The sequence below is a fragment of the Pseudophryne corroboree genome, chromosome 9 (assembly GCF_028390025.1).
Source record: "Pseudophryne corroboree isolate aPseCor3 chromosome 9, aPseCor3.hap2, whole genome shotgun sequence".
Classification (NCBI taxonomy): domain Eukaryota; kingdom Metazoa; phylum Chordata; class Amphibia; order Anura; family Myobatrachidae; genus Pseudophryne; species Pseudophryne corroboree.
In genome coordinates, this window is record NC_086452.1 from 44455972 (window position 1) to 44483863 (window position 27892).

The following is a 27892-nucleotide window of genomic DNA, read 5'->3' on the forward strand; positions in this document are numbered from 1 at the left end:
GTAAGTTTCAGAGTCTACGGGTCCTTAATGGAAAATACATCCATTACAGCAACTCCCGCATCAAGTAGCTCTTCAGAGAGCACCTGTCACGTGCGCCAAATCCCTCAGTGACATCCTTATCATTACTCTGTCATTCCTAGCTGAGAATCGGGACTCCATAGCGCAGCGAAGCTGCGCCCGCCCGAAAACGGGGTGTGAACTCTTTAAAAGGGTGTGTGGCTTTGCGGCAATGCAGCGACCGCCTGTCATGCCTCACATTTTCTTCACAGTGCAGGTGGGACAGCGGACAGTCCCAAAAAATGGGACTGTCCTGCGAAAAATAGGATTTTGGTACTTACCAGGTAAATCCTTTTCTTTGAATCCATAGGGGGCACTGGAGTACTCTTGGGATATGGACGGGCGTAGCCGAACAAAAGCACTGAATATTTAAATTTAGGACTCTCCCCCCCCTCCATATCCCCGAGTACCTCAGTGTACTCTCTCAGTGTTTTTTACTGAGCGAACAGGAACTATATAGAGAGGTTGACAATGGAGAATACCTATAACATAACGGACAACCACAATGTTGACCCATAACCTTACTGTCAACTAAACAGTTGACACCATAACCATAACATAACGGACAACAACAATGTTGACCCATAACCTTACTGTCAACTAAACAGTTGACACCATAACCGATAGAACTTTATAATTTGAACCAATCGGTGAAAATGTGTTCCCATAAGCTCCTCTGAGCTTAATATCAATCAAGTAAAACTTGTTACCCTAAGCTCCCTTGAGCTTAAAACAACCCAGGTAAAACTGCTCTGGGTGGGCGTCCAGTGCCCCCTATGGATTCAAAGAAAAGGATTTACCTGGTAAGTACCAAAATCCTATTTTCTTTATCATCCACTAGGGGTCACTGGAGTACTCTTGGGACGTACCAAAGCTTCCCTCGTGGGCGGGAGAGCTGTTTGATACTTGTAACAGTAGGCAGGCCAAAGCTAGATGCTGATGGCGCCACCATTCATAACGTGTAACGTGCACGGCTATGTAGCCGCGTCGTAGACGCTCCACGACCCGCTGGGTCTGACATTCCCACAGAACCTGTGGGATGAGCTATTACTGACGTAGGCGATTGTAACTTAGCCTTAAAGTAAGCCTGACTTGTAGTCATTATTATTATCCCACTGGATAATGTCTGCTGAGAAACTGGCTAACCCCAGTTGGCAGAATCATAGAGAACAAACAACGTATTGATATCACGTACTGTAGACATTCGGGACATATATAAACGCGTAATGCGTGTACCACATTCAGAATTCTAGAATGTGCTGTCCACACAGGAACCACTATTGGTATATTGATGTGAAGAATACGAAAGCGGAATTCGTCCGAAGATCTGCTTTGTCATGAGAAAACTCAAATACGGTGGCTTGGAATACAAGGCACCCAAATATGAAAACAAAACCCTTGCCGAAGCCAAGGCTAGAATAAAAATGTTTTCCAAAGTGAGAAACTTAATCCCCATTTGTTGTAAGGGTTCAAAATATGAAAACTGTAAGAAATCTGAACCCAACCTCAAGCCACCTGGCGCTGTAGGTGAGATAAATAGAATCTGAACTTTGGTGACACCTTGTATAACGGTGTGTACAGATGCAATAAAGACAAACGTCTTTGAAGATAAGTTTACTACACAGATACCTGCACCCTCCGTGCAAGTAAACGCAGTTTTCCATACCACCCCGTTTAACAGAATACGGATAACTTGAAGGATGATGTCGGAAACTTCCGAGGTTTACGACTTATGTAAGCACACGAAATTTTGTAATAATGAGCTGCCTTAAGCGGTCTACTAGCTCGTAACCTGGTTGGTATAACCGACACTGTAATGCTCTATTTCTTAAGAGGGCGGTTTGAACCCTCACCCCATCAACCGCAGCTGCGGTACATAGGTAATAGGTACATAGGTAACTATGGGTAAAAAAACGTTCCCTGATGTACCAGGTTGGACGTATTATGAGCGGCCCAAGATCGTGTGCAAGTATTCCTTGGAAATTCGAGAAGCAACTTCTCCGACACACATGAGATACCATCAGTATGACTGTGACGAACTGTCTTATGATCCGTTTTGACAACGGAGAGAGAGAGAGAGCAGCGGAAAATGGTGGAGCCAGATACACGATGCTGAATGACCACACTCCACCGCCACTGCCCTTGTGATCTGTTGTTTTGTACACATACTGAGCTTTTGTAATTGTGGCGAGATACCATCATGTATACCTGAGGGTAACCCCCTTCTGTGGACTCACATATGAAACACCTCTGGATTTAATGTCCAGTTTTCAGGATCCAAATTCTGACGGGTGAGATCATCTGTCTAACAGATGTCCACTCACGGAATAATCTCTTGACATTTTCACATAATGGTGTTCTGAGCCATTGAGGATTGGAGTTACCTGCCGCATTGCCATGCGGCTTTTTTGTTCTCTGTATGCAACTGCCGTTGCGTTGTCTGACTGCCCGTGGTCAGACTGAAAGCGAAGCATGTAGTGCATTGTAAAATTCACGTAGTTCCAGGACATTTATCGACAGCAATCTATCGTGTTTTAGAACCTCTGTCGCTGATTTTTTGTAAACTACAACTCCTGAACCTCTGCGACTCTCGTCCAGACACCCTCGCCCCTCTGTGGGAACCGCGAGTGAAGGGCGGCGAACTAAATCGCTTTAAAACGCATTATTATCTTAACTAGGTGAATACACCAATGTACCGTTAGTGTGCGTGAATTGCACTAATTACTAGATGTACATTTGTTCTTGCTGGTGTAGTAGGTAAATGCTTTGAATTACCGTATTTATAATCTTACCTAGGAATTGTGAACGTGATCTGCCACCGCAGTATACATTAGTAGCGCAAGTTAGAGGAACTTTGTTGATACAGAGTTCTTATGAGCAGATCATCTAAGATAGAGAAACTCTGTTGCGACAGAGTTCTTATGTGAGATGAACTATCATCTTCCAACATCACTTTGGTAAATACCAGAGTATAAGAAACGGTAGACCTGAAATGGTTAATGGCTGTGGCGATTTGCAAACGCTAAAACCTGTGATGAACAAACCGGAATGGGTATATCTGCATTGTGCAGATCAAGTGCAAGTATGCAATTTTGTGGCTCCAATCTGCCAATACTAACCGCAGCAAATCTATTTTCAAACTGCAGTAAGTGACTTGCTGATTGAAACTGCGACGTAGCTGTATGGTTTTGTTACCCCAAACAGAGGGGAATAAGCAACCCTGACTCTGTTGTTGTACTACTGCCTGTATTATAAAGACAGCTGAAAACCCAGCAGAGACCAAATGACTACCTGCCAAACCGTTCGACTGAGGCAGTCATGTCCTTTAATTTGTAACTAGCTGAGACCTCCATGAGTTGAAGTCTGGAAACCCCGCAAAAGTAACATGTAAAGACGCGCTTCCACAATTGGAAAAGAGATCATCAAACTACTGGCTTGCTGACCGTAGCGTCCTGTCGTTACAAGGCGTGAGTGTTTTGTACCACCGCCTTGAAAAACTGAAGTCTAAAGGGATTAAACGCCGGCACAAGTATTCCGTTTTGATACTGGATGCGGTAATGGCTGAATATCAAATTTAGGACCAACAAGCTGTGGCCTTGTCGTGCTGAACTAGCGACGATGAAAAGTGAGAATCGAAGTACCGTCGTTAGAAGAGGCTTTACAGATATACTCTGCAGCTTCTTTTAACAGTAATGTCATTGTTTCCATACATAGTCTAGTGACCCAAATGTTTCTTGGGTCTTTATAATGTTTGACACAGACGCATTTACCAATGGCGGATGGCGTCATCTTGGAAACGATTAAATAGTGGTCAAAGTCTACTAAGTGTAACAATGGAGACATTGACTCACTGTAATTTATCAATGTATGTTGGCAACAACCCTGCACTATCTGAGTGCTGGTCTAATGTACCCTTCTCACTCGTAGTTATCGGTGTGAGATTTGACATAGAATCGTGCATTAAATTATAAGACCAGTTAAATAAACACTATGGTACCCAAAGGGAAATTGGCCCTTTGGAAAGACTGTCTTTTGTTAGAGCTGGCGGAATAACTTCCGAGACTCCGATGTTTATTTGAATTGCCATTAAAATAGGACTTGAAAATTATTTTTAGTCTGCGCTAGCCTTACTCGCTATGCAGACAGACACCACAATAGGCAACGGACAGCCATTGCACGCCTTATGACGTTATCATGTCATATATATATTTTATTGCTGAACAGCATATTAATATTAAACTCATGGTTGTTTCTCTCTACGGAAATCTTTAGTAAAAACCGAAAGATTTATTGGCTGTGAAGAGAAACCAGAGTAATCTTTATGTGAAAAGCAGTTCACATGGCATATGAAACCCGAACCAAATTCCTACTAACACCCCTGCGCCTCTGGTGGCTTAGAGATGTAGGGCAGGAATGTTCTAGAATTATGTAAAAATACAGTTTACATGGCTAACTTATGCTGACCAAAAATTCCCCCTAACACCCCTGCGCCTCTGGTGGCTTAGAGATGTAGGGCAGGAATGTTCCAGAATTACAAACTGGAAAACAACAGGAAGCATGGTTAAAATGGCCCCTTTGCCATGCTGACCGTGATAATCACAGAACAAATTACAAATGTTCCCGTGTTAATCTAGCCTATTATACAGTATAATCACAGGCCGGGTACAACACATGCTCTATGAATAAATATATATATATATTCCAGACATTAATATATTTATACAGCATCAATATAGGCTCAATAGCCTTTTTACAATGTTAATAACAGCCATTAATATATAGGCTCAAAAGCCTATTATACTGCTACATCACAGACAGTAATATAGATTTAATAGCCCATTACTATCAGGCCATCCTTATAAATATCTTATACATATATTTAACCTGGCAACTTCCACCGGGTCTCTTCCCCCCACCGTCTCTGTACTGAGACTGAGAGAGCTGCGGCGGCCGACAGCCTTTGTCATCACCTGCACTGAGGTCTGCTGTGGCCGTTGTGAGGGCGCCTGAGTGGGGAGAGCAGCGGCGTGCCTGGAGCGCTTTCCACCGCTGGGAAACACGGACGCCGGACGGAGCGGCTGATAAATATGGTTTTCCCCCTGCTCTGCTGTGTCTGAGTGGGGAGAGCAGCCACGTGCTGTGCGGCCGGACGAAGCTGCGGCCGAACGGAGCGCTCACCGTCTTTGTCAGACCTTGTGCGGAGCGGCTGATAAATATGGTTTTCCCCCTGCTCTGCTGTGTCTGAGTGGGGAGAGCAGCCGCGTGCTGTGCGGCCGGGCGAAGCAGCGGCCGAACGGAGCGCTTACCTTGTGCGTAGCGGCTGGGCATAGCGCGTCTGAGCTCCCCCTGCTGTGCTGCCGGACGGAGCTCAGTATGAGCGCGAGGCATGTTAACCCCTACATAGCGGGGCGGCAGCCTGCGCTGACCGCCCCGTTCCCCAGCCTACCTTCCTTGCGACGCTGTAACTCCTGGCTGTGACGGGGCTTCTTGTGTGTAAGCTCCGTCCAGTTTCAGTGAAGTGAGTCATGGCTGTGACGGGGCTTCTTCTGTGTAAGCTCCGTCCAGTCTTCATTGATGTGACTCATGGTTGTTTCAGTGTGAGTCATTCTGTAGTCCTGGCTGCAACGGAGCTTCTTTGTGTTAGCTCCGTTCAGCTTTGTAGTCCTGGCTGTGACGGGGCTTCTATGTGTAAGCTCCGTCCAGCTCCAGTCAGCGTCCCAGTGATCTATGGCTGCGACGGGCTTCTTTTGTGCAAGCCCGTCCAGCTCTCTAGTCCTGGCTGCTCTTTTAGAAGCAGTGAGCTGTCTGTGGCTGTGAGGGTGCTCTTTGTGAGGACCGACACGCCATGCTGTCTGTGGCTGTGAGGGTGCTCTTTGTGAGGACCGACACGCCATGCGCTGCCCCTGCAGCGGCACTATCCCGGACCCATGTTTTTCCAGAAACTGGGAAGGGATGTGCTATGTGTAAAAATAAAAATTAAAAATAAAAATCCAAGTGTGGGTATACCACAAGCCGATGTTCGTGCTGTGAGCACCGAAAAAACACTGGGAGAGTACACTGAGGTACTCGGGGATATGGAGGGGGGGGAGAGTCCTAAATTTAAATATTCAGTGCTTTTGTTCGGCTACGCCCGTCCATATCCCAAGAGTACTCCAGTGACCCCTAGTGGATGATAAAGAAATTGGGACAGTTGGGAGGTATGCTTTGGGGTCCTTGCTTCACCATTAATCCCCCTTTCTAAAATAGCAAATAAACAGTCTACATGCAGTTTTTCAGAACATCTGCACTTGAAAGTGATAATGTATTTTTTTTCTTTTTGAATGAAATAGATAACATGTTTAGGAATATTATTGTAGCACAACACAGTATACCATTCTGAAAAACAGACAACCTACCCCATCAAATAAGGGGACCCTGGAGTTTATAGATGCCAGGATGGGGAAGATCTTGGTTTTAGGACCCTCACATCTCTGGAGTATAAAGTGTTATTGCATGTTACTCATCAGACAATGGGCCTCATTCAGAGTTGATCGCAGCAGCAAATTTGTTAGCGGTTGGACAAAACCATGGGGGTCATTCCTAGTTGATCGCTAGCTATTTTTTGCAGCTCTGCGAACAGGTGATCGCCGCCTATAGGGGAGAGTATTTTTGCTTTGCAAGTGTGCGATCGCACGTGCAGCCGAGCGGTACAAAAGAGTTTTGTGCAGTTTCTGAGTAGCTCAGAACTTACTCAGCCGCTGCAATCACTTCAGCCTGTTCTTGTCCAGAATTGACGTCAGACACCCGCCCTGCAAACGCTTGGACACGCCCGCGTTTTTCCAACCACTCCCAGAAAACGGTCAGTTGCCACCCACAAACGCCCTCTTCCTGTCAATCTCCTTGCGATCAGCTGTGCGAATGGATTCTTCGTTAAATCCATCGATCAGCAATGAACCGCTTTGTACCCGTACGACGCGCCTGCGCATTGCGGTGCATACGCATGCGCAGTTTTGACTGGATCGCACCGCAGTGAAAAAAACTAGCGTACGATCAGGTAGGAATGACCCCCATGTGCACTGCAGGGGGGGCAGATAGAACATGTGCAGAGAGAGTTAGATTTGGGTGGGTTATTTTGTTTCTGTGCACGGTAAATACTGACTGCTTTATTTTTACACTGCAATTTAGATTTCAGTTTGAACACACCCCACCCGAATCTAACTCTCTCTGCACATGTTACATCTGCCCCCCCCCCCCCCCTGCAGTGCACATGGTTTTGCCCAACTGCTAACAAATTTGCTGCTTGCGATCAACTCTGAATTAGGCCCAATAACTACTAAGGGGGCACAATATTTGAAAAAGGGGCTCCCCTCTTTCAAACTAGGATACCCCCTAATGTGTAGGTGCCAGGATGGTGGAGATCAGGCATGTTAAGTGCTCTCTCCCATCCACCCTCTGTACTAGTAGTTCTGTAGGACAGGCTGCTATTATCTGGTGATCACAGGCTAATTTGGAATGGGATTTTATATCTTTTATGGAAAGTTAGGGCTTTGTTTTGGAAACGGTTTAAATAGATGCTAAAATGTTAGTCGCGTGATTGATTTAATTCTACTCAAAAATATAAAGTTCTGTAAAGGTTTCAAATATGTGTTAAAAGACCTTCATAATTATCAGAGCAGTTGGGTCCTTACGAAGTTTAGCACCTCCATGCTGAACTTTCAAGGCAGAGCTGCCTGTAGGATTCACGTTATCCGAAATGGGACATATGACGCCACCCTGAGCTTGTTAATAAGGATTAATATAAGACGAATTCAGAATGCGGGGGGACTGTATTACAGATGCTATATAAAGGCCTGGCAGCCTGCTACTTTGTAGAGGCTACTCACATATTGAAAAGAAAAACTACTGCAGTAAATTCCACTACAACATAAAAGGTTACCATCGATCCAGGATGTAGTTGCGGATCCTAAGATAGCGTTCTGGGGTTTTGGCTTGGCGACCCTCGAAAAACTCAGGGATTGCCTGTTTTTCCTCCTCCTGAATGAAATCTCGGACTATTTCTACTTCCTGGTCGGGAGGTTTCAGTTCCTCTGTTTCATATTGGTTGTCATGTTCGTGGTCATAGGATCGAGGGGAAGATACCGGAGGACTGCAAGCGTCTTTCTCTTGAGAGTCTTTATGGGGAGAGACGTCGCCTTGTGGATTGGAAGCCGGAATATCACCGTGGGTCCCACTCGTAGAGGAGTGAAGACGGTCACCAGCATCATTATGGCAGAGCTCCTCAGGTCCGGCAACCTCTGTGTGCTTGTGCCCTGCTGCAGAAGGACTATGGTCTATTACTGTAGCAATGGTCTCTTCCTTTATACCGTGGCAGAGATCATCTGCTGGATTTATTAGCGTGTCAGAAAGATCTCTCTTATCAGCAAGTGCCTCGTCCATCTCGTCTGTTATGTCGATCTCCTCATCGTCCGATAATGTTTCAATCTTAACAGCATTGAGGTTGGGGTCAGCTCGTCCTCGGAATGTGGACAATTCGTCACCTCTGGCAGCTCCTGCCTTGGAGTCTTCTGAATGGAAGACATGAAGATCTGCGGGACCCACCTTGTCTTCCTCCTCACCATCCTCCGTCTTGCACTGCGCAAACAGAATAAGGGTTGCAATCTTATACATGCAGAAACATGGACAAAGCTGGACAGGAGCTCAGGAAGACGGTAAAGTGAAACGATCTAACGTTCCTTGGAAAGCCATATCAATTCCATTTCAGGTCTTAAGACGTTACATGAGTTCTGCCTTTAAAAGGGTGAAAAACCCTTTGAAAAGGAATAAATCAGATATGCTTCATAAGGAAGGAGCAATCTCTGGATTTGAGGATTATTGGACACTTGGGATCGGGATTAAGGGAAAAAATTGTAATAAAAACATTGTATTTTTAGATAAAGTTTTATTTTTTTCTCCACCCGTTTTCCCTGCCATCCATCTCACCCCTCCGGTTCTTCTGCTATCCAACACGTCCCTACAGTCCTTTGCCATCTATCGCCCCCCTCCAGTCCTCTCTGCCACCCATCTCTACTCCTGTGCTATCCTTCCCTCTCTGTGCCACCAGATATCCCCCCTGCTATCTTTCCCCCTCTTCTATCCTTCTCTCCCCGCCATCCTTCTCCCTTGTCCCCCCCCCCTTTCACTTTCTTTATTAGTAGAGCTCAGAAGGGGCTCCTGTTCTATGCCGGAGAGTTGTCCCGTCCCCTCCCAGGACCAGCAAGAAGAGTCACAGTCCTGTGATGCATCTGCTCTAGGTCACTGATTGGCTGGGAAAGCGTTGTGCAGTAATGACATCACCACTTGCTCCCAGCCTATCAGTGACTGAAAGCAGCTGCATCACGGGACTCCATATATTCTACAGGCAGCTAGGAGAACATGGAGGGGACCGGGCAACAACGTATTTTAAATCCTGTAATACCCAAAATGCAATTATTACAATCCCTGGTATTTTAGGGACCCAAAAACGTCCAGGATTGTAATCCATACTGACAGTATCAGTGAGCCTAGCACAGTCATTTCTGATGACTGGTTTGTAGAATAAATACTGCAATTGGTGAAAGGGGTCTAAGTGCAGACTTAGGAAACAGAATAGAAAAGTGGGAAAGGCAGAACACATAGGGGGTCATCCAGAGTTGATCGTAGCTGTGCTAAATTTAGCACAGCTACGATCATGTTCCCTGACATGCGGGGGGACGCCCAGCACAGGGCTAGTCCGCCCCGCATGTCAGTCCGCCCCCCCCCCCCCCCCCCGCACAAATACAACGCATTGCACAGCGGCGATGCATTTGTATTTGAGGAGTAACTCCCGGCCAGTGCAGCTCCTGCGGCTGGCCGGGAGTTGTTCGTCGCTCCCGCTGGCCGTAGCGGCTGCGTGAGACGTCATGCAGCCACCGTGGCTGCCCCCCCCCAACGGTCCGGCCACGCCTGCGTTGGCCGGACTGCTCCCCCTAAACGGTGGCTTAACGCCGCCGTTCAGCACCCTCCTGCCCAGCGACCGCCTCTGTCTCAGGTATCGAAAGCTGCCATGCGCCGGCGCATGCGCAGTTCCGACCCGATCGCAGCGACAAACTGCAGCGAGCGATCGGGTCGGAATGACCCCCAATATTCCTGCAATACACGCCAATGACTTCTCAATCTCACCTTATTTTTGAAATACTGCCTGGCGTAGCTCTTGACTTGTAAGACGGTGCGGCTCCTGATCAGCCTGGCGATGTTTGTCCAACGTCTGCCATACTCTGCCTGCAATATACACCAGGGGGAAGATATTCACGCACGTGTTTGTGAAATAGACAATATAACCTGGTTTATACGGAGAGAAGGGTTTGCCCAATGATGTAAGAGCTTCACAAAGATAAATGATTCAAGGGGGGCAAGTATGACCCCAAAAATGTAAGTCACCCAAAAGTGGGAGGGCTGGTGTAACAAAACGGGGCAGCAGAAAAAGTAATGAGTGGGCTTACCAATCCCTGTTCGAAGAGGTCTTTCTCCTCCGCCGTCCACTTCACGGCGCTGCTGCCTGGCTTAGCCGGCGACCTGCTCAATAACAACAACACAGACAACTTACAAGCATGAAAAACTTGTTATTAATCCTGTCCTTTCAAGGGCCCTAAGAATATGCTGATTGCTCTCACATGTAGAAGATACTGCACCTTACTGCTGCATAATACATTTCAGGGGCTTGACAATTACACGCCTCTTATATGTCGGCCATCTGCTGACATTATTCGAGGCCATTCGGGTGTTGGTCAACCAATTAACACAGAGTTTAAAATTCTCTAAGGACAGTCCCGTCTCAAACATGCATGCTGCATGCGCAGAAGGAGCCGGGTGGCGTGGCCCAATGGCTCCAATGGCTAGGTAAAGGAGAACCCGCCAGGAGGTAAGTTTGCAGTTAGGGAAGGAGCGGGACAGACAGGCAGGCTTTGTTCTGTTGACTTTAACTGTGAACACTAGCTGCTGGTATGGTGAGTGCATGACTGTATTGGTTTATTTCTAATTATATATATATATATATATATATATATATATATATATATATATATATATATATATATATATATATATATATATATATATATATATATATATATATATACACACACACACACACACACACATATATTTTAAATGCCATGGTGGGATTATGTGGCAAAAATTCTGCCTGCCATTTACAATGCATCACCATTGTGCTCTGGAAAATGTGACAGTTGGTGAACTCTCCCTGTGCACCTGCTGGGTGTCCTGGAACATGTAACCTGCTAGGTGGTCTGGAAACTGTGACAGTTAGTTGCAGCCACCCACTAAGTGGGGATTTTTCAAAATTCGACTACCAAGGGGTTGAAAAGCGGTAACATGGTCCACCCAGCAAACTTCTGCCCGGTTGAAACCAGGCACAGTAGCTAATTATATATATATATATATATATATATATATATACATACACACACACACATACACACACGTTGAGTATCCCATATCCAAATATTCTGAAATACGGAATATTTCGAAATACGGAATTTTTTGAGTGAGACTGAGATAGTGAAACCTTTGTTTTCTGATTGCTCAATGTACACAAAAGGAGATTTATGGTAAGACTTACCATTGTTAAATCTCTTTCTGCGAGGTACACTGGTTTCCATAACATCGGGGTGTAGAGTTGGATCTTGATCCGAGGCACCAACAGGTTAAAGCTTTGACTGTTCCCAAGATGCACTGCACTGCCTCCTCTATAGCCCCGCCTCCAGGCACTGGAGCTCAGTTTTGTTAACCAGTCCAATGCAGTAGCAGGTAAGAGAGACGGCAGATGTTAGCCACAGAGAACCACATTCTCACGACAGGAGAAGGTACCAGCGGCTAATGCCATACAAACTCAAAGAAGCTAAGTACGTCAGGGTGGGCGCCCAGTGGAAACCAGTGTACCTCGCAGAAAGAGATTTAACAATGGTAAGTCTTACCATAAATCTCCTTTTCTGCAGTGGGGTACACTTGTATTCCACAGGGAATAATATCGGGGATGTCCTAAAGCAGTTTCTCATGGGAGGGGACGCACCGTAGCGGGCACAAGAACCTGGCGTCCAAAGAAGGCATCCTGGGAGGCGGAAGTATCAAAGGCATAGAACCTGATTAACGTGTTCACTGGGGACCACGTAACCGCCTTGCACAATTGTTCAAAGGACGCGCCACGGCGGGCTGCCCAAGAAGGTCCAAACAGACCCAGTAGAATGGGCCTGGATAGCAGCAGGATATGGGAGCCCAGCCTGCGCATAAACTTGTGCAATCACCATTCTAATCCATCTGGCCAAAGTTTGCTTATTCGCAGGCCAGCCACGTTTGTGAAAACCAAAAAGGACAAAAAGAGAATCTGACCTCTTAATGGAGGCTGTCCTCTCCACGTATATATGGAGAGCCCGTACTACATCCAAAGACCCCTCTTTGGAGGAAAAACCAGGAGAGATAAAGGCCGGAACCACAATCTCTTGGGTAAGGTGGAACGATGACACCACCTTAGGCAGATAACCAGGGCAAGTTCGAAGAACTGCACGGTCATGGTGAAAATTCAGAAAGTGCGAACGACGGGACAAAGCGCCTAAGTCCGACACCCTCCTAGCAGAGGCAATAGCCAGCAGAAACACAACCTTAAGGGTAATGCATTTAAAGTCCGCAGACTCCAGAGGTTCAAATGGAGACTCTTGTAGGACATTCAGAACAACAGACAGATCCCATGGAGCCACAGGAGGGACATAGGGAGGTTGAATCCGTAAAACACCCTGAATGAAAGTATGAACATCAGACAGGGACGCAATTTTTCTCTGAAACCATACCGACGAGGCAGATATATGAACCTTGAGGGAGGCCAGACGAAGGCCCAAGTCCAGGCCTTGTTGCAGAAAAGCCAAAAGTTTGGCAGTGCTGAACTTGTATGCATCATAATTCTTTAGCAGCACACCAGGTGAAGTAAGAATTCCAGACCCTATAATAAATCCGAGCCGAAGCTGGTTTACGGGCTTTCATCATAGTTTGAATGACCGCCTCAGATAATTCCTTGGCCCTCAGGAGTGAAGCTTCAAGAGCCACGCTGTCAAAGCCAGTCGAGCCAGATCCTGGTAGACACAAAGGCCCTGAAAGAGGAGGTCTGGGCATTGGGGAAGTAGGAGAGGACGCTCTATCAAGAGACCCTGCAGGTCTGAGAACCAATGCAGTCTGGGCCACGCTGGAGCGATTAGAAGTAGTATTCCTCCTTCTTGCTTGAACTTCCGAATTACCCTGGGCAGGAGTGACACTGGAGCGAACATTTGTAGCAGCCGAAAGTTCCATGGAATTGCCAGTGCTTCCACGAACGCTGCTTGAGGATCCCTTGTCCTTGCTCCGAAGACCGGAACATTGTGATTGTGTCGAGACGCCATCAGGTCTACATCTGGTAGGCCCCACTGCTCCACTAGGAGTTGAAAGACGTCCGGATGAAGACTCCACTCTCCGGCGTGTACTTCCTGACGCTTCCCAGTTGAGGAACCCCGGAATGAACACTGCCGATAAGGCTAGCAGATGGCGTTCCGCCCATTGAAGAATTTTTGACACTTCCATCATTGCCATGCGGCTTCGAGTGCAGCTTTGATGATTTATGTACGCCACCGTGGTGGCGTTTTCCGACTGTACTTGAACAGGTCTGTTTTGTACCAGAGGCAGGGCAAGTTTCAGAGCATTGAACACTGCCCGCAATTCCAGTATATTTATCGGGAGGAGAAATTCCTCCCTAGTCCACCGACCCTGGAGAGAGTGTTGCTCCAACACCGCACCCCAACCCCGCAGACTGGCATCCGTCGTTAGGAGGACCCAGTTGGAGATCCAGAAGGGACGACCCCTGCTCAATTGTTGGTCATGTAGCCACCAGCTCAGTGAGAGACGAACCTCCGGAGTCAAGGAGATCATGTGAGACCTGATCCGGTGAGGCAGGCAGTCCCATTTGGAAAGGATTAACCGCTGCAGAGGGCGAGAATGAAATTGAGCGTACTCTACCATGTCGAAAACCGACACCATGAGGCCTAGTACTTGCATCGCCGAGTGTATTGACACTCTCGGGCGAGAAAGGAAGTATCTTTTCTTGTCCGGAAGTTTCAGGACCTTCTCTGGAGACAAGAACAAATGTTGGTTGTGTGTGTCCAGTAATGCCCCCAGGTGCACCATGCTCTGAGCAGGGACCAGCGAGGATTTCTTCCAATTGATGAGCCACTCGTGGGCTTGTAGGAATTGGACCGTCAGTTCCAGATGACGGATGAGAACCTCTGGGGAGTTCGCCAGAATCAGCAAGTCGTCCAGATACGGCAGGATCCCGATACCTTGACGATGGAGAATGGCCGTCATGACTGCCATGACCTTGGTGAAGATCCGAGGAGCTGTAGTCAAACCTGGCAATAGGTATGTTTAGGCAAGCAACCTGTATGTCCAGGGATACCATATAATCCTTGGGCTCCAAAGCCAGAACAATAGAGCGAAGAGTTTCCATACGGAATTTGGATACCTTCACAAATTTGTTCAAAGATTTGAGGCTGAAAATGGTCCGGGAGGATCCATTCGGTTTTGAAACTAGGAACAGCGTGGAATAGTATCCTCTGCCTCCCTTTGGTCTTAGGGGGGCGAGGGTCAGGCTTTTGTTTAACCAAGGACTGATTTAATTGCTGTAACTGAGTTGTCAAGAGTATCCGCCCATGGCGGATTAACTACAGGGACGATATGTGGCTGTAATGGCACAGGAGGCCCCACAGGGGGCATAAGTCGTGTTACAAGCGTAGTCAGCATATTTGAAAAAGCTGCCCAAGGTGGGTCTTGGTGTGACACCGTTGCTGCAGGCTGACTGGGGGATGCAGAACACCCAGTACCTGAACCCTCAGCTGAAATATTTTCCTCAAGTAATCACCTTTGAAAAAGTCACGTGGAGCGTGACGAAACGCGTTAGGACCTGCCTCTTCACACACCTTGCACAGGTGTCTTCAACAGTGCATCTACCTCACACCCGAACGGTCAATCCCTGATGCCTCATTGCAAGTAGTAGCATCTACGGATCCCGACATTCCCAGCCAGCCCACAACACACGGCGCGGCTTTTCCTCTCCGCTGCACAGCTAACGTGGGCAACGCAGGACAACTGACCGGGGACGCCCGGATCACTTACCAGCCCACCGGAGAGGTATTAACCATTGTATTAACGGGTGCTGCACAGTTAACTAGTTCCGGAACTTTATTTGTGTCACGGACCTTCCAGTGTCTGAATAGCAGCTAGCATCGGCAACTGTGGATATAGACTGCTGCCCATATTCCATTCATTATTACACCGGAAGATTTCCAGTTCATCTGACACTCTGTGACAAGGGTTGTGTGCTTTTTAATATCTTTTATTTTTATTTATCTGCAGTTATTGGTATTATTAAATTGGTAAAAATATTTTTTATTAAACAGTCATTTCTATACGTTGGCTCTCTCTTCTTTATATTTCTGATATACAGCGCAGCCGTTTTTTAGGTATTTTTTCCTCAAGTAAAACAATGGCGTCAGCACTGCATGATGCAGGAGCGTCCGCGGATTTCCCGCCCTGTGCAGCAGACATTATTGGGAATGTAGCCTTAGGGCGTGATAGTACAATATAGCCAGACAAGCACAATACCTGACAAAAAAAACCTTTGTTATGTGACCACAAATGCAGAGCACAAACAGAGGATTTAAGTGGTATGAGGTGACTGAAACACACAGAGAAAAATACAAAACAGTATATCCTGTGGAACACTATACGGTATATGAAACCCTGGCGCTCTTAGTTCCCCAGGGTACAGAATATAGTGATTGCAATATGTGTGATACAAAGAATAGAATCCACACAGCAGCTATAGGCACAGTCACAGGTACAATGCAGAAATGATTACATATAACAATAAGACTGCATTGGACTAGTAATACTACATAGAGATATGTATGTATACAGTTGATATAACAATGCACAGTAAACACTGGATGTATATCACAGAATACTTGTGCTTAACTAACGCTGTCTAAACGACATGTAGAATACTTAAGTGTCCTGTAAATGCACAGCGCTGATGGAGGCAGGCGGCTTTACAGAGGAGACAGTGCCCAGCAGTCCCAGAATCAGCTCAGCTCTGTGTAATGGCGCCCAAACGCTGACAGGGAGTGAGGGAGAGAGAGAGATGCAGCTCCAGGGCGGGAACACCTGCTGTAGATGGCGGCTGGGGCTACAGGTCAGAGCCTTATCCCCTCTGCTGGACTTCACCACCGGGTACTATGGAGCCTATAGCAAACGGATTTTAGTAAATCCGACCTGTGCTCCTTGCCCTGGTGGATATAATGAGGTCCCTGCACGGCCACAGTGTCCACGCCAGCGGCGCGGTCCGTCACCTGGGACCGCGACCAGATCGCGATTTCGGCGGGTCCCACCTGGGGGACGCTCTTTCCTCCTCCCTGAAGTGTGGCCACGCGATCCAGGAGAGCAGCGGCGGTATGTGTGCCTGTGACGACCGGAGCGCCTCCGCTGCCAAGTACCCGGCAACCAGGGCGCGGGAGTATGCAGCGCAGCTGGGGGAGGTGATGGAGCCGCAGCACAGAATGTCAGCATGACATCCAGGGCATCTGGTGCCTGTGCTGCGGCCCTTGCTTAGACTTGGGACCCATCACCATGATATCTCATTATGGTATGAAATTATTCCAAAGTACGGAAAAATCCAATATCCAAAATACGTCTGGTCCCAAGCATTTTGAATAAGGGATACTCAACCTATATATACACACACACACACACACACACAAGGAAAAATGCCAAGTCTGGGAGCTAAGCTGCACCTCTAGAAGAACCCTCTGTTGGTACGGGTTCAATAAATAAGATAGCAAATGGGGATCTGAGGGCGCTAAACTGATACTGGTATCAGTTTAGCACCCTCAGATCTCCATTTGCCTATATATATATATATATATATATATATATATATAAATATATATATATATATATATATATATATATATATATATATATATATATATATATATATATATATATAGTGAGCAATGGGTATTTAATCAGTGGGTCTCTCCATTAGGCATCAAACACAAGAGGATACTTGAGTACTTACGCAGCAACACGAGACGCTTTCTTCTGTGGGCTTCTGTTGGAGAGAACACATCTTATATATACAGGTAGTTGTAATATACAGCTTCAGAGTAACTTCCGATTATACTGAACAGCTCCTCGCTGGTGATCTTTGTAAATAACTAAACATTTACTGGAACACTATTATTTTGTAATGAAACTTTTTAAATAAGGTGGCTTAACGGGGTGATCCACTTTTGGCACGGCGGATATAACCTGGTCCCCAGTCATTCAGTAATTGGGGGAAGGGATGCTCCCCTAGGGATCACCCCTTATCTGAAGACGGATCACGCCACTAGCGTGTTGTGTGAATGGACTTAATCGGACTCCTCAATATAAAACTCTTTATTAAAGAGGACAGGCAGTACAACACCCCATTATTTGCTGCCCCCACTAACTGTACGTTCCCTGGGGATTGTGTTATATCAGGGGACTAATCATTCATTTTAATTAGCTGTATGTCATTTTTTTTGTTTTGACTATTTACCACTTGCAGCGTTGTCTTAGTGAAATGATTATAATGCTGTACAGGGAAAATATCTGACACGTCATCAATAACACGTCATATAAACAACTTCACCTATTTCTTTCTTGATAAAACTGGAGACATAGAATGTGAAGAAGGAAAACAAAGGAGCAACATTTACTAATATACAACCAAGTATTACCCTAATACTGCTGCTATATACTAGTCCTGATGGTACTAATAACATTCCACTAATACAATCTGCGTTATGCAGGGACCCCTGCTCTAGATCTGCAGTGCATCCGGCCACTAATACACTATACTGCTGGCTGCCATCAGCTTCCCCCCCCCACAGCATCATCTGCGTTATGCAGGGGCCCCTGCTCTAGATCTGCAGTGCATCCGGCCACTAATACACTATACTGCTGGCTGCCATCAGCTTCCCCCCACAGCATGTCCCGTCAGGTGCACAGTTCTCTCTCTCCTGGGGGAATCCGTCCCGGCCTAGCGCGTCCCCCAGCAAACAACTAGAAGACGCCCATTATTTCCTGGTACGCAATGTCACGTGTATTTGGCTTACCCACACTAACTGAACTGATTGGCTACAGATAACCGCAGCACATAGCCGACGGATTCAAAACAGCTGCAAAGCATCGGTGACTTCAAAACCGCTAAACACCGGTGATCGCAAGAACACCCACATTATCTACAGTGTCGAACCCTCCGCACATTGGGCCTAATTCTGAGTTGATCGCAGCAGAAAATTTGTTAGCAGTTGGGCAAAACCATGTGCACTGCAGGGGGAGGGAGATGTAACATGTGCAGAGAGTCATCCTGTAATGACCATCTCTGAACCAGGCCCTGTATGTGACGATGCCCCGGACCCCCAGTACATGAATACTAAACCTTTTTATGTAGCTCTTTTCTCCATCCTTAGACTCGGACCACAGCTTCCCCGGAAGGGGCTTGTTAGATAGATAGTATCTGGGAATGGCTAAGGATAATCCCAGCAATGAATGATGTATGTGTGGGCTATAGCTGAGCAGGGCGATTCTCCTGATAAGGTTTTCACACTTTATTTTATACTTATTTTCCTCATAAATCACATGAACTGAATAAGTATGAGACCACACACTGAACATCAAATTAGACAGATCTGGTCATCCGGCGGTTGGGATGATCAACTTCCTCATTACACAGTGGACAGCATTGCTGTGTCATGGCACTGGGGTCATAGGCTGGATTCCAGCCATGTGTGCGTGGGTTCCTCCCTCCTTCCGGAGACATACTGGTGTCCATGACCATAGACCCTAACGTGTGTATGTAAATAGGAGTGTATGAGCCAGTCACCGTGCACACGTGGTGATTGGACAACCAACTCTCAGAGCGTCTCTATAAAGTCCAATCACAGGACAGCCTTTCTGCCTCCCTGGAGGGTCAGGGGCTATTAGATTCTCCCCGTTGTTGAGTGGGCTTCCCGCAAGCCCTCCAGTTTCCCTCCACACGCAGATAGGGTTATTAGCTTCTAACATTAATTATCGTTAGTGTGTACGAGTATCCATGTGGTCGGGAAACACTAGGATCCACTGGGGCAGAGACTGATGTGTGATGGCTAAATATTCTCTGTATAGTGCTGCATAATATGGGTCTGATTCTGAGTGCACGCAAAGTGACTGATTTACTAACGTATGTTAGAGGGTGGTATTCATGTGACCGCCGGTCAGCTGACCGACAGTCACATGACCTCCTCCGTAGCCCGACGGCTCACTATCCCGATGGTCGACATGCCGACCAACAGGGACTATTTCCACTCGTGGGTGTCCACGACACCTATAGAGTGGGAATAGAACCCGTGGCGACTGCAGGTCGCCACCGAGCCCGCAGCGTGGCGAGCGCAGCGAGCCCGCAAGGGGCTTGCTGCACTCGCCCCTCCCCGCCGGGATCCCGGCGTCGGTATGCTGCCGGGATCCCGGCGTTGGTAAGGTGACCAGCGGTCAGGAGACCGCCGGTCAGCCATACTACACCCATGTTAGATTCCTAGGGCTAATGAGGGGGTTTGTGAATCTGCAAGAGGAAATCCTGGGCGCCCATTCATTTTGTGCCAGCCGCCTCATCTGTCACTGGGCACTTCCATCAGCCCCGTGCTAGGTGCAAAAGATCCGCCAGAAACAGATTTCCCTTCTCCAGGCGCACCCCTCAGAATCAAACAGCGCTATAGATACACGCCCAGGGCACTCCCACAGGTCAGGGCGGTTCTGTACACTCTTATTGTTGTCACGCCCCCCAAAATGCCCAATCTTCCATAAAGACAGAACAAGTTCCACGCAACGTTCCATGCAATAGTCGCCATTAGCTTCCAGGCGCGAACATTTGTCTGACTCAGAATCAGCCCATGTGTGTGCCATATCCAGTAACTTACCGCTAATAAACAATACAATAAGGTAGACATAAGCTAAAGCCCCATACACTCTCCCCCTCAGACTCTCCACCTCTCTACAGAACTTCAGACGGGCTCTTAAAATCCACTTCTTTACCAAACCCAGCCAAATCTCATCCTAACCCCCTGTCCCATGCTCGGTCTACCCATCTGTGTCACCCCTGCGTGTCTGCCCCTCCCCTTTAGAATGTAAGCTCGCACGAGCAGGGCCCTCTTCCCTCATGTACTTATCCTTTTCTTACTTTAATAATCCTCAGCTGCCCAAATCCTGCAGTTTTTCGTCCACCTTGAAACTTATCTGTATCATCTACTGATGTAGTTATGTTTAGTTCTGTAATTGGGCGCTGCAGAACCCTTGTGGCGCCATATAAATAAAGGATTATAATAATAATAACACACAGAGCTCACTAGGACCCAGCGACATCACTTAGAATAGACCAGCACCGCACAGAGAATGCACCTGGTGAATGGTCACGACTGCTCAGAGGACACATTCCTCCATAACCTACAGGAACATCAGAACAATAAGCCGTGTCATTTATTATACCTACACCTCACAGCTCAGTTCTATGTAACTGTGTTCTGTGTAGGGGTTCTCCTCTTATATAGGGCACATGGTGAAGGATACTCTTCTTCAAGCAGCATCTTCTCAATGGCGGCTCGGTTCTCATCACTGATCGTGTGATCCAGGGTCCACGGCTGGAAACAGGAACATTGTTAGTCAGGTTTTCAAGACCAGATAATGATTATTGGCAACATGAAGCATGATGTACTGTTGTTATAATCACATCTGCGGCCGGAGGCATATGGCCCGATAAATCATCTTTGCTATGAGGGTCACTTTCTGAGATCTGAATCTTTTTCTCAGCGACATATGTTCCTAATGGGCGATGGTAACTTGCAGCTCTCCAGTGTCTCAGGTACTACAAGTCTCAGAAAGTCTTGCCAACTAAAGGTTGGAAGATCAAGAATTGTCCGTGGTAAGACACCTTCTACAATGACCGGCAGCAAAAGACAAGCAACCTGCCGCCCCCTAGCTACCAGGTAGGGTATGCTGAAACTTGTAGTACCACAACACTTGGGAGCATCACAGTGTACACACCTCTGTTTTAAAATATATTAGTAAACAACCGCAAGATTTCAATATAAATTCCGGTAAAGCGATCTCTAAGCATGTGTCCAACACACCTGTCCCTATGTATAGTACATTGTAAGCTCGGTAGCCAGTAAAAAAAATGTTTGCGGCCAAAATCCCTGCAGGGCAAAAGAAAAAAAAAACTAACAAACCCAGATATTTACCACTGTTCCGGGTGCTCCGGTGGTCTCTGCTGCTCCCGGTCATCTTCCCTCCATCTTTCCACTGTGGAGGTGGCTGCTGGTAGATGAAGTTCTAACTGCTACTGCCTCCGGACTTAGAGGGGGAAGGGCACACACAAACACCATGGGTCACACACACCAGACGGGTGTAGTATGGTATGCCGACGGCCGGGCTCCCGCCCGCCGGCATACCGACAGCTGGGCAAATGAGCCCCTTGCGGGCTTGCTGCGCTCGCCACACTGCGGGCATGGTGGCGGATCTATTCTCCCTTAAGGGGGGTCGTGGACCCCCAAGAGGGAGAAAAGGTGTCGGTATGCCGGCTGTCGGGATTCCGGCGCCGACATACTGTGCGCCGGGATCCCAACAGCCGACAACTTAAATACCACCCCACCAGACAGTGTTCTCACACACACTGATGCTGCAGAAGACTACTGGCCTGTCGGGAACCGGAAAAAGAAGACAGCACTGCGGAAAGGTAATTAAGGACTAATTAAGCTAACTGGAAACTTCCAATTGCATAATTAGTCATTGGGTGGGGGGTTCCAGAGCAAGTCCCACCAATTTTTCGTCAAAATAACGATTTTAGGAAAAATCAGACTTGATCTGGGGGCACGAGAGAAAATATGCAGTGATTTCTATAGAAATCACCACATCTCATTTTCTCTCCTTCAACTGAATAGAAAAAACCCAGTGCTGCGGGGAATACTGCGCACAACTAGATACGCCCCTAGTCTGTCTCTAACCATGGATACTGACTGCACCTATTATTATTTATTACCAGATATTTATGTAGCACACACATATACCGCAGCGCTGTACAGAGAATATTTGGCCAGTCACATCAGTCCCTGCCCCAGTGGAGCTTACAATCTATATTCCCTACCACATGTACACACAGACACATTCATGTTAGGATTAATTTTGTTGGGAGACAATTAACCTACCAGTATATTTTTGGAGTCGAGGAGGAAACCAGAGTACCCGGAGGAAACCCACGCAAGCGAGGGGAGAGTATACAAACTCCACACAGTTAGGGCGGGAATTGAATGCATGACCTCAGTGCTGTGAGGCAGTAATGTCCGTGCTGCACCTGCAAATTACTAAAACCATGCCATTACTGAACAGATTTTTAAATCCCATTCAAGAATGTTTCACTCATTCTCTTTCAATGTTACAAAAGCACCCGTCACTTTCCTGATGAAGCAAAAATCCACCTGCGTAACGCGGTGATCGCTACACTCTATTTTCCTTCATTTATACCCCAGAGCGCAGTTTTATTTCCTACACAGGTTGAGGTGAGTCTGAACTTTGACAACTTCATGGTGCCTGGACCGTAAGATGACTGCAATAATCACATTACCAATGTATACATTTTGTGGCTATATAGTCAAATGAAGGTGGGTACACACTGATAGATATATCTGCAGATCAATTGATCGGCAGATATATCTATGGACGGATCGGGCAGTGTGTTGAGCATACACACTGCCCGATCCGTCGGGGACTGACGTCATGAACTGGGCAGGCGTGTACACATGCCCGCCCAGTTCAGCTGTCAATCACCGCCGGCTGCCACAGCATGTGTACGGGCGGTCGGCCGACCGCCCGTACACACACAGCGACGCGCCAATATATCGGTAGATATATTGGCCGTCGGCTGTGCTGCGGGGCCGACGCGATATGTCTGTGAACGACAGAGTTCAGAGACATATCGCCCGTACACACTGGCGGACGGACCCATGATATATCGCCCGTTAAATAGAGCGGCTGATATATCAGCCAGTGTGTACGGGCCTTAAGGCAGCACAACCATTCAGAATGATTTCAATAGACCTGGTGCCTTCCGTAGGTTACCCCTTGCTCGGGTCCAACAATATGCAGTCAGTCAGTGGCACGTTTCGTTAGTCCTCATGATGTTAGTAGTAAACTAACGAAACGTTGACTATACCTGGCGTTGTATAGTGTTCATTCTAGCACCCTGCACCTCTCAAAACCCATGCAGTACCTCTTTTCTGCCTGGTGTGTCACTCTCTGCTGTGGGGCGTCTAGCATACTCTCTGGTCTGTATCTCAGTGATACAGACCAGAGAGTATGCTAGAAGCACCACAGTAGAGAGAGCGACACCCCAGGCAGGAGAGAGGAACTGCACAGGTTTTGAAAGGTGCAGGGTGCTAGAATGAACACTAGTTGTATGCAGTCTTATTATCCGATTGACTTTGGGGGGCTCCAATAAAGACAAAAAGTTCCATGAAATATCCAAAGGTAATTTTCAGGCACCCCACCACCACAAGATTGGCATAACGATCAAAGTTTAAGAGAACTTGAGATTCTCATCCTGACTGCCTACCTTGCACATCTATACTGCTGTTATGTCCTGAAGATGGTCCGTTTGGGTCCGAAACGTCGACTGTATGTATTTTCTACCTGTCCTATTGTGGATTACATTTTGATCATTATGCCAATCTTGTGGTGGTGAGTGCCTAAAAATGACCTTTGGATAGATATACTGTTCACTTTAGGTGCAGGGTGCTGATCAGTGAAGAGAGCATATTATAATTTTGAAGGGCAAAATTTTAGACGTTATGTATCGCTATGGCTACAGTAGCTGTGGCGATATATCAAGCCTAAAATTTTTAGATATCCGAGAATGTCAATTCAGTAGGAATTATAGGCATCACTGCGGAACTCAATGACTGTGGCTGGTTATTCAGTAACCGCCACTGATGGTGCACATCAAACGTGATCACTTTTCACATGTAATAGTAACTAGTGCTTGCACTTGTGTTATATAGAAGTACACATTTCATGCAGCATCCCAAAGGTGGTATCACGACTAAAAACATTCTCAGCAGAAAGTGAAGATATTAGTGGGTAGGAGGTCACTGGAACCAATGATCTCCGTTCCCATACAGTACTGGCATACTAAAAAGCTAGTAAAACCATTTATTTTGACACCAGCGTGTAAGGGGCCGAATGTCACGCCTTAATATTGTCTCAGCCCACTGTGTGTTCGTGCCAACTTCTTTGTACTGCTTCATCATTATCAGTGACTTGTACATACACCTGCTATATCCCCGGCGTCAGTTCCAACTAACGTAAGGAAATTAGTACATACACGGCACAAATCAAATGATTGTTCACCATTAACTTTGTTTTACATACTTACAGTCAGAACATCATCCCGTTTCCACACGGAGTCTAAGTAACGGTCAGGAACAAAGGCGACGCTCAGACTCTCAGAGGTCCTGCAGGATAAATGTTATTTGCATTACAGATCACATATCCTATTATGACAATACCAACTGATATTTATTAACTGATGTGTCCTAATAATTTATAGAGAACTCACAAATGTTATACCCCTCCCACGTCGCAAAAATAACCCGGTATATTGCAGGGTCGACACGGGTCTGTGTGCAATGTGAAAAGGGTCTTGGAGAATTCCCGGGCCACCTGACCCGATAATTCAACCAGGGTTATAAGAAGGGTCAGTGGCAGTGTAAACAGGTTCCCGAGTCGATGCGACCTGGGACCCCGTTTACTACAGAGCGAGAGGTGACGCAGAGATGAGCTCCATCTCCCAGCGTCGCCTCTGTTACCGCCTCCGCCGCTATGGCAACCGGCCCGGCATGTTGCCGGGTCGGGAAGCTCGCGCTGAGGCTACAATGCCAGATCCCACCCGGGAAGAACCTGCTTCCAATTCCCGAGTGGGATCTGGCATTAGAGATGTGAAAGGGGTATTAAAGAAGCGTTCCTGGAGAAGTCCCGAAAGGCATACGGCAATCGCTCTCACCTTATTCCAGTAACCCTACTACAGAACGCTTATTAACTGGTTGGGACCAGAAGTATTTTGGATATTTGCATACTGTGAAATATTTGCAGATATCTTGGGTATGGGACCCAAATTTAAACACAAAATGCATTTACATTTTATACGCACACAGGCTAAAGGTCATTTTATACAACTGGGCTCATTTATCAATGAGTGATAAATTTCACCAGCCAATCAGCTCCTGTCATTTTTGAAACACAGTCTGTAACATGGCAGTTAGGAGCTGATTGGCTGCTGCAATTTATCACTCACAGTGAAATGTATCACTCATTGATAAATGAGCCCAAATATTTGTAACAATTTTTGTGCATGAAACGAAGGAGCTCATTCAGAGATGGACGTAGAATGGACACTGAACCATCAGAAAGCAATGGTGTCGCCATCTCAGTTGCACTCAAACAATTGTGGAATTTGGAATATTTGGGATATTGGATTTTCAGCTACAGGAGACTCAACTTGTAACATAATAATCAAGTTTAGAAGACCTGACATAACGAGGCTCATTGTGCGCCAAGCTCTTCTCAGAGAGCACTGCGCACAAACTTTGACATCTGCATTTCCTTAGCCCCATCAGTGCAAGAGAATAATAAGGGGTAAATTTATGAAAGTTTCTAAAACAGAATTGGTGATGTTGCCCTTAGCAACCAATCGATGCTGTCTATCATTTTCTAAAAGGCAATAGTGAAATGATAGGCAGCATCTGATTTGTTGCTATAGGCAACATCATCAATTCTCTGTTTTAGAAGCTTCAGTAAATTTACCCCTAAGAATTAAATTGCAAGCTCTGCTGACTGTAATGGCCAATGAATGATAATGGTATAATTAGCAAGGGGAAAATAGCAAGTTTACAGGATAACAAAATAATAAATTATTTGATTACAAACTCTTCCTGCAAGGTTCCCCTTCCTGCAGTCAAACTATAAAAGCAATAGGAATTAGAAGACATGCTTTTTGGTAAAAGTCCCTAATACTCAGACCTTTCATTGCATGTGACAATAAGGAGTAGATTGCAAGCTCCTCTGGCAAGGAACCCATATGCAGCATAACAACAACAACACATAATGGTTTAGCATTCAACTGCAAGCACTTCTGCCAAGGTAAGGATGTCAGTGACCCTCAGCCCCCTCGCTGTAGTCGAACATTATAACCAATACATAGTAAATAGTTTTAATCTAAACCCTTACCCCCTGGATGACTCAGTCACATCCCCCTCAATGTCCACATCTGCTTCTTCCGCCATGTTGTCTCTTGAGCGGAGGAGGGTCAGGTCCCAGCGTCAGCACCAAGGTCTGGGGGGGAATGCTAAACTAGGGGCCAGGGGCCACAGGGCGCCAGATTATTCCGGGCAGTCGTAGGATACCTGGGCCCCACACATCCATCGGCTGCGTCACTATGACGACAGCCTATCGTCCGCGCCGTCGGACATCTTGGTACACCTTCCTCTGTCTGGTAAACCTCCATTTTGGCTCTCCAATCCGACTGTATACAAGAGAAGGCGGCAAAGACGCCATCTTTGTACACCCACCTCAGGCTAATTCTTATTTTAACGAAATAATTTCAGCCGTAGGATGGTGAGTTGATTATATAGGACGCGCCTGTGTAGATTATGTGATGTCATGTTAACTGTAAATCAGTAACTATGTTTAATTCAGTGTCTGCTGGAGTAGGGTGTACCAAGATGGCCGCCGCCATGGGCTCTCTCCCAGCTTGTCTGTTCCTGCGAATGTCCTGAGCGTTTTCTGTAAATATGGTGTCAGTGACTGATCAGTAAATGTGGGGATTAGGCCCATGACCCTGATTTATCCTTCTGATTGCAGTTTTGTGGTGAGTACCTATTGACATTGTGTGCTAATGTGATTACTACTACATGCACCTGGTGTTCTTAGCATGTGAACTTGTATGACATATGTAGTGCAGCAGCTGAGACAGGAGTGCATTCCCTGTATTTTGTTTTATTGATTTGCTGTGTTGGCCCTTAAAGTGTTTACAGCCACATCCATAGTGTCCGCTCTTCCCCTGGCTGCAAAGTGCAAACTGCAGGAACTACTAGTGCTGCAGAGACTGTGTCAGAACGCCTGCAGCCAGACAAGCATTTCACACCTTCTACCATAGCACTGTAATCCGGGCTGCTTCTATAACAGAGCAAGTCAACTGTGGTTCTCTGGTCGTTGTAGAACTAAAAGTACCAGCGTGCCTTGAACACCTTTTGTCCCGGAGGACTTGCTGGTCGTTACTAGGTAGGGTGAGAAATTTTGCTTTTGTGAAACTTGCATACATTGCACGAATGCGTGTCCCCGTGAAATGCCAATTTGCGGTACTCGCTGCAAGGTTGCGCGGCTTTTCTACAAAATGCCACCTGTGAGAAGTGCACGTAAAAAGTGAGGAAACAATCCTGGACCCTAAAAAATGTGACAGCTGATATAGCAGGACCATATAGAAGCCTGTTAGTGGCCATAAGGAAAGTTTATATCTATCTATCTATCTATCTATCTATCTATCTATCTATATATATATATATATATATATATATATATATATATATACGGTACAGAGACGGGCGGCACTCTCGGCGTAAGGAAAAGACAGACAGGCAAGTCTGTGTCAACGTTTCAATGTCAAAAG

General features: G+C 46.6%; 2 protein-coding genes and 1 non-coding gene across 9 annotated transcripts in view; 1 reads left to right on the top strand and 2 right to left on the bottom strand.

Moving 5' to 3' along the window:
• Positions 1–26734, bottom strand: part of MYSM1 (Myb like, SWIRM and MPN domains 1) — a 67810-nt gene extending 41076 nt beyond the window's left edge. For both annotated transcript variants that reach the window (XM_063939269.1, XM_063939268.1), the window contains exons 1-8: positions 26455–26734; positions 24605–24683; positions 20749–20819; positions 18590–18667; positions 17201–17233; positions 10533–10605; positions 10213–10311; positions 7973–8667 (exon numbers count right to left, since the gene is read on the bottom strand). In XM_063939269.1, the coding sequence (XP_063795339.1) occupies positions 7973–8667; positions 10213–10311; positions 10533–10605; positions 17201–17233; positions 18590–18667; positions 20749–20819; positions 24605–24683; positions 26455–26510 (1184 nt within the window). In that variant the 5' untranslated portion in view covers positions 26511–26734. The remainder of the gene's footprint in view (positions 1–7972; positions 8668–10212; positions 10312–10532; positions 10606–17200; positions 17234–18589; positions 18668–20748; positions 20820–24604; positions 24684–26454) is intronic.
• LOC134959534 (U5 spliceosomal RNA) lies at positions 4253–4373 on the bottom strand. Its single transcript, XR_010187557.1, has one exon. It is a non-coding gene; the product is annotated as a U5 spliceosomal RNA (small nuclear RNA).
• Positions 26300–27892, top strand: part of OMA1 (OMA1 zinc metallopeptidase) — a 140910-nt gene continuing 139317 nt past the window's right edge. For 2 of the 6 annotated variants that reach the window (XM_063939274.1, XM_063939273.1), the window contains exon 1: positions 26930–27094. Coding sequence is in view for 1 of the 6 variants with exons in the window: in XM_063939275.1 (XP_063795345.1) it covers positions 27059–27094 (36 nt within the window). In the remaining 5 variants the exon portion in view is untranslated. Of the gene's footprint in view, positions 26368–26929; positions 27095–27353; positions 27508–27892 lie in introns of those variants that run through there. The other 4 variants (XM_063939270.1, XM_063939275.1, XM_063939272.1 and 1 more) reach the window with 3 other exon arrangements.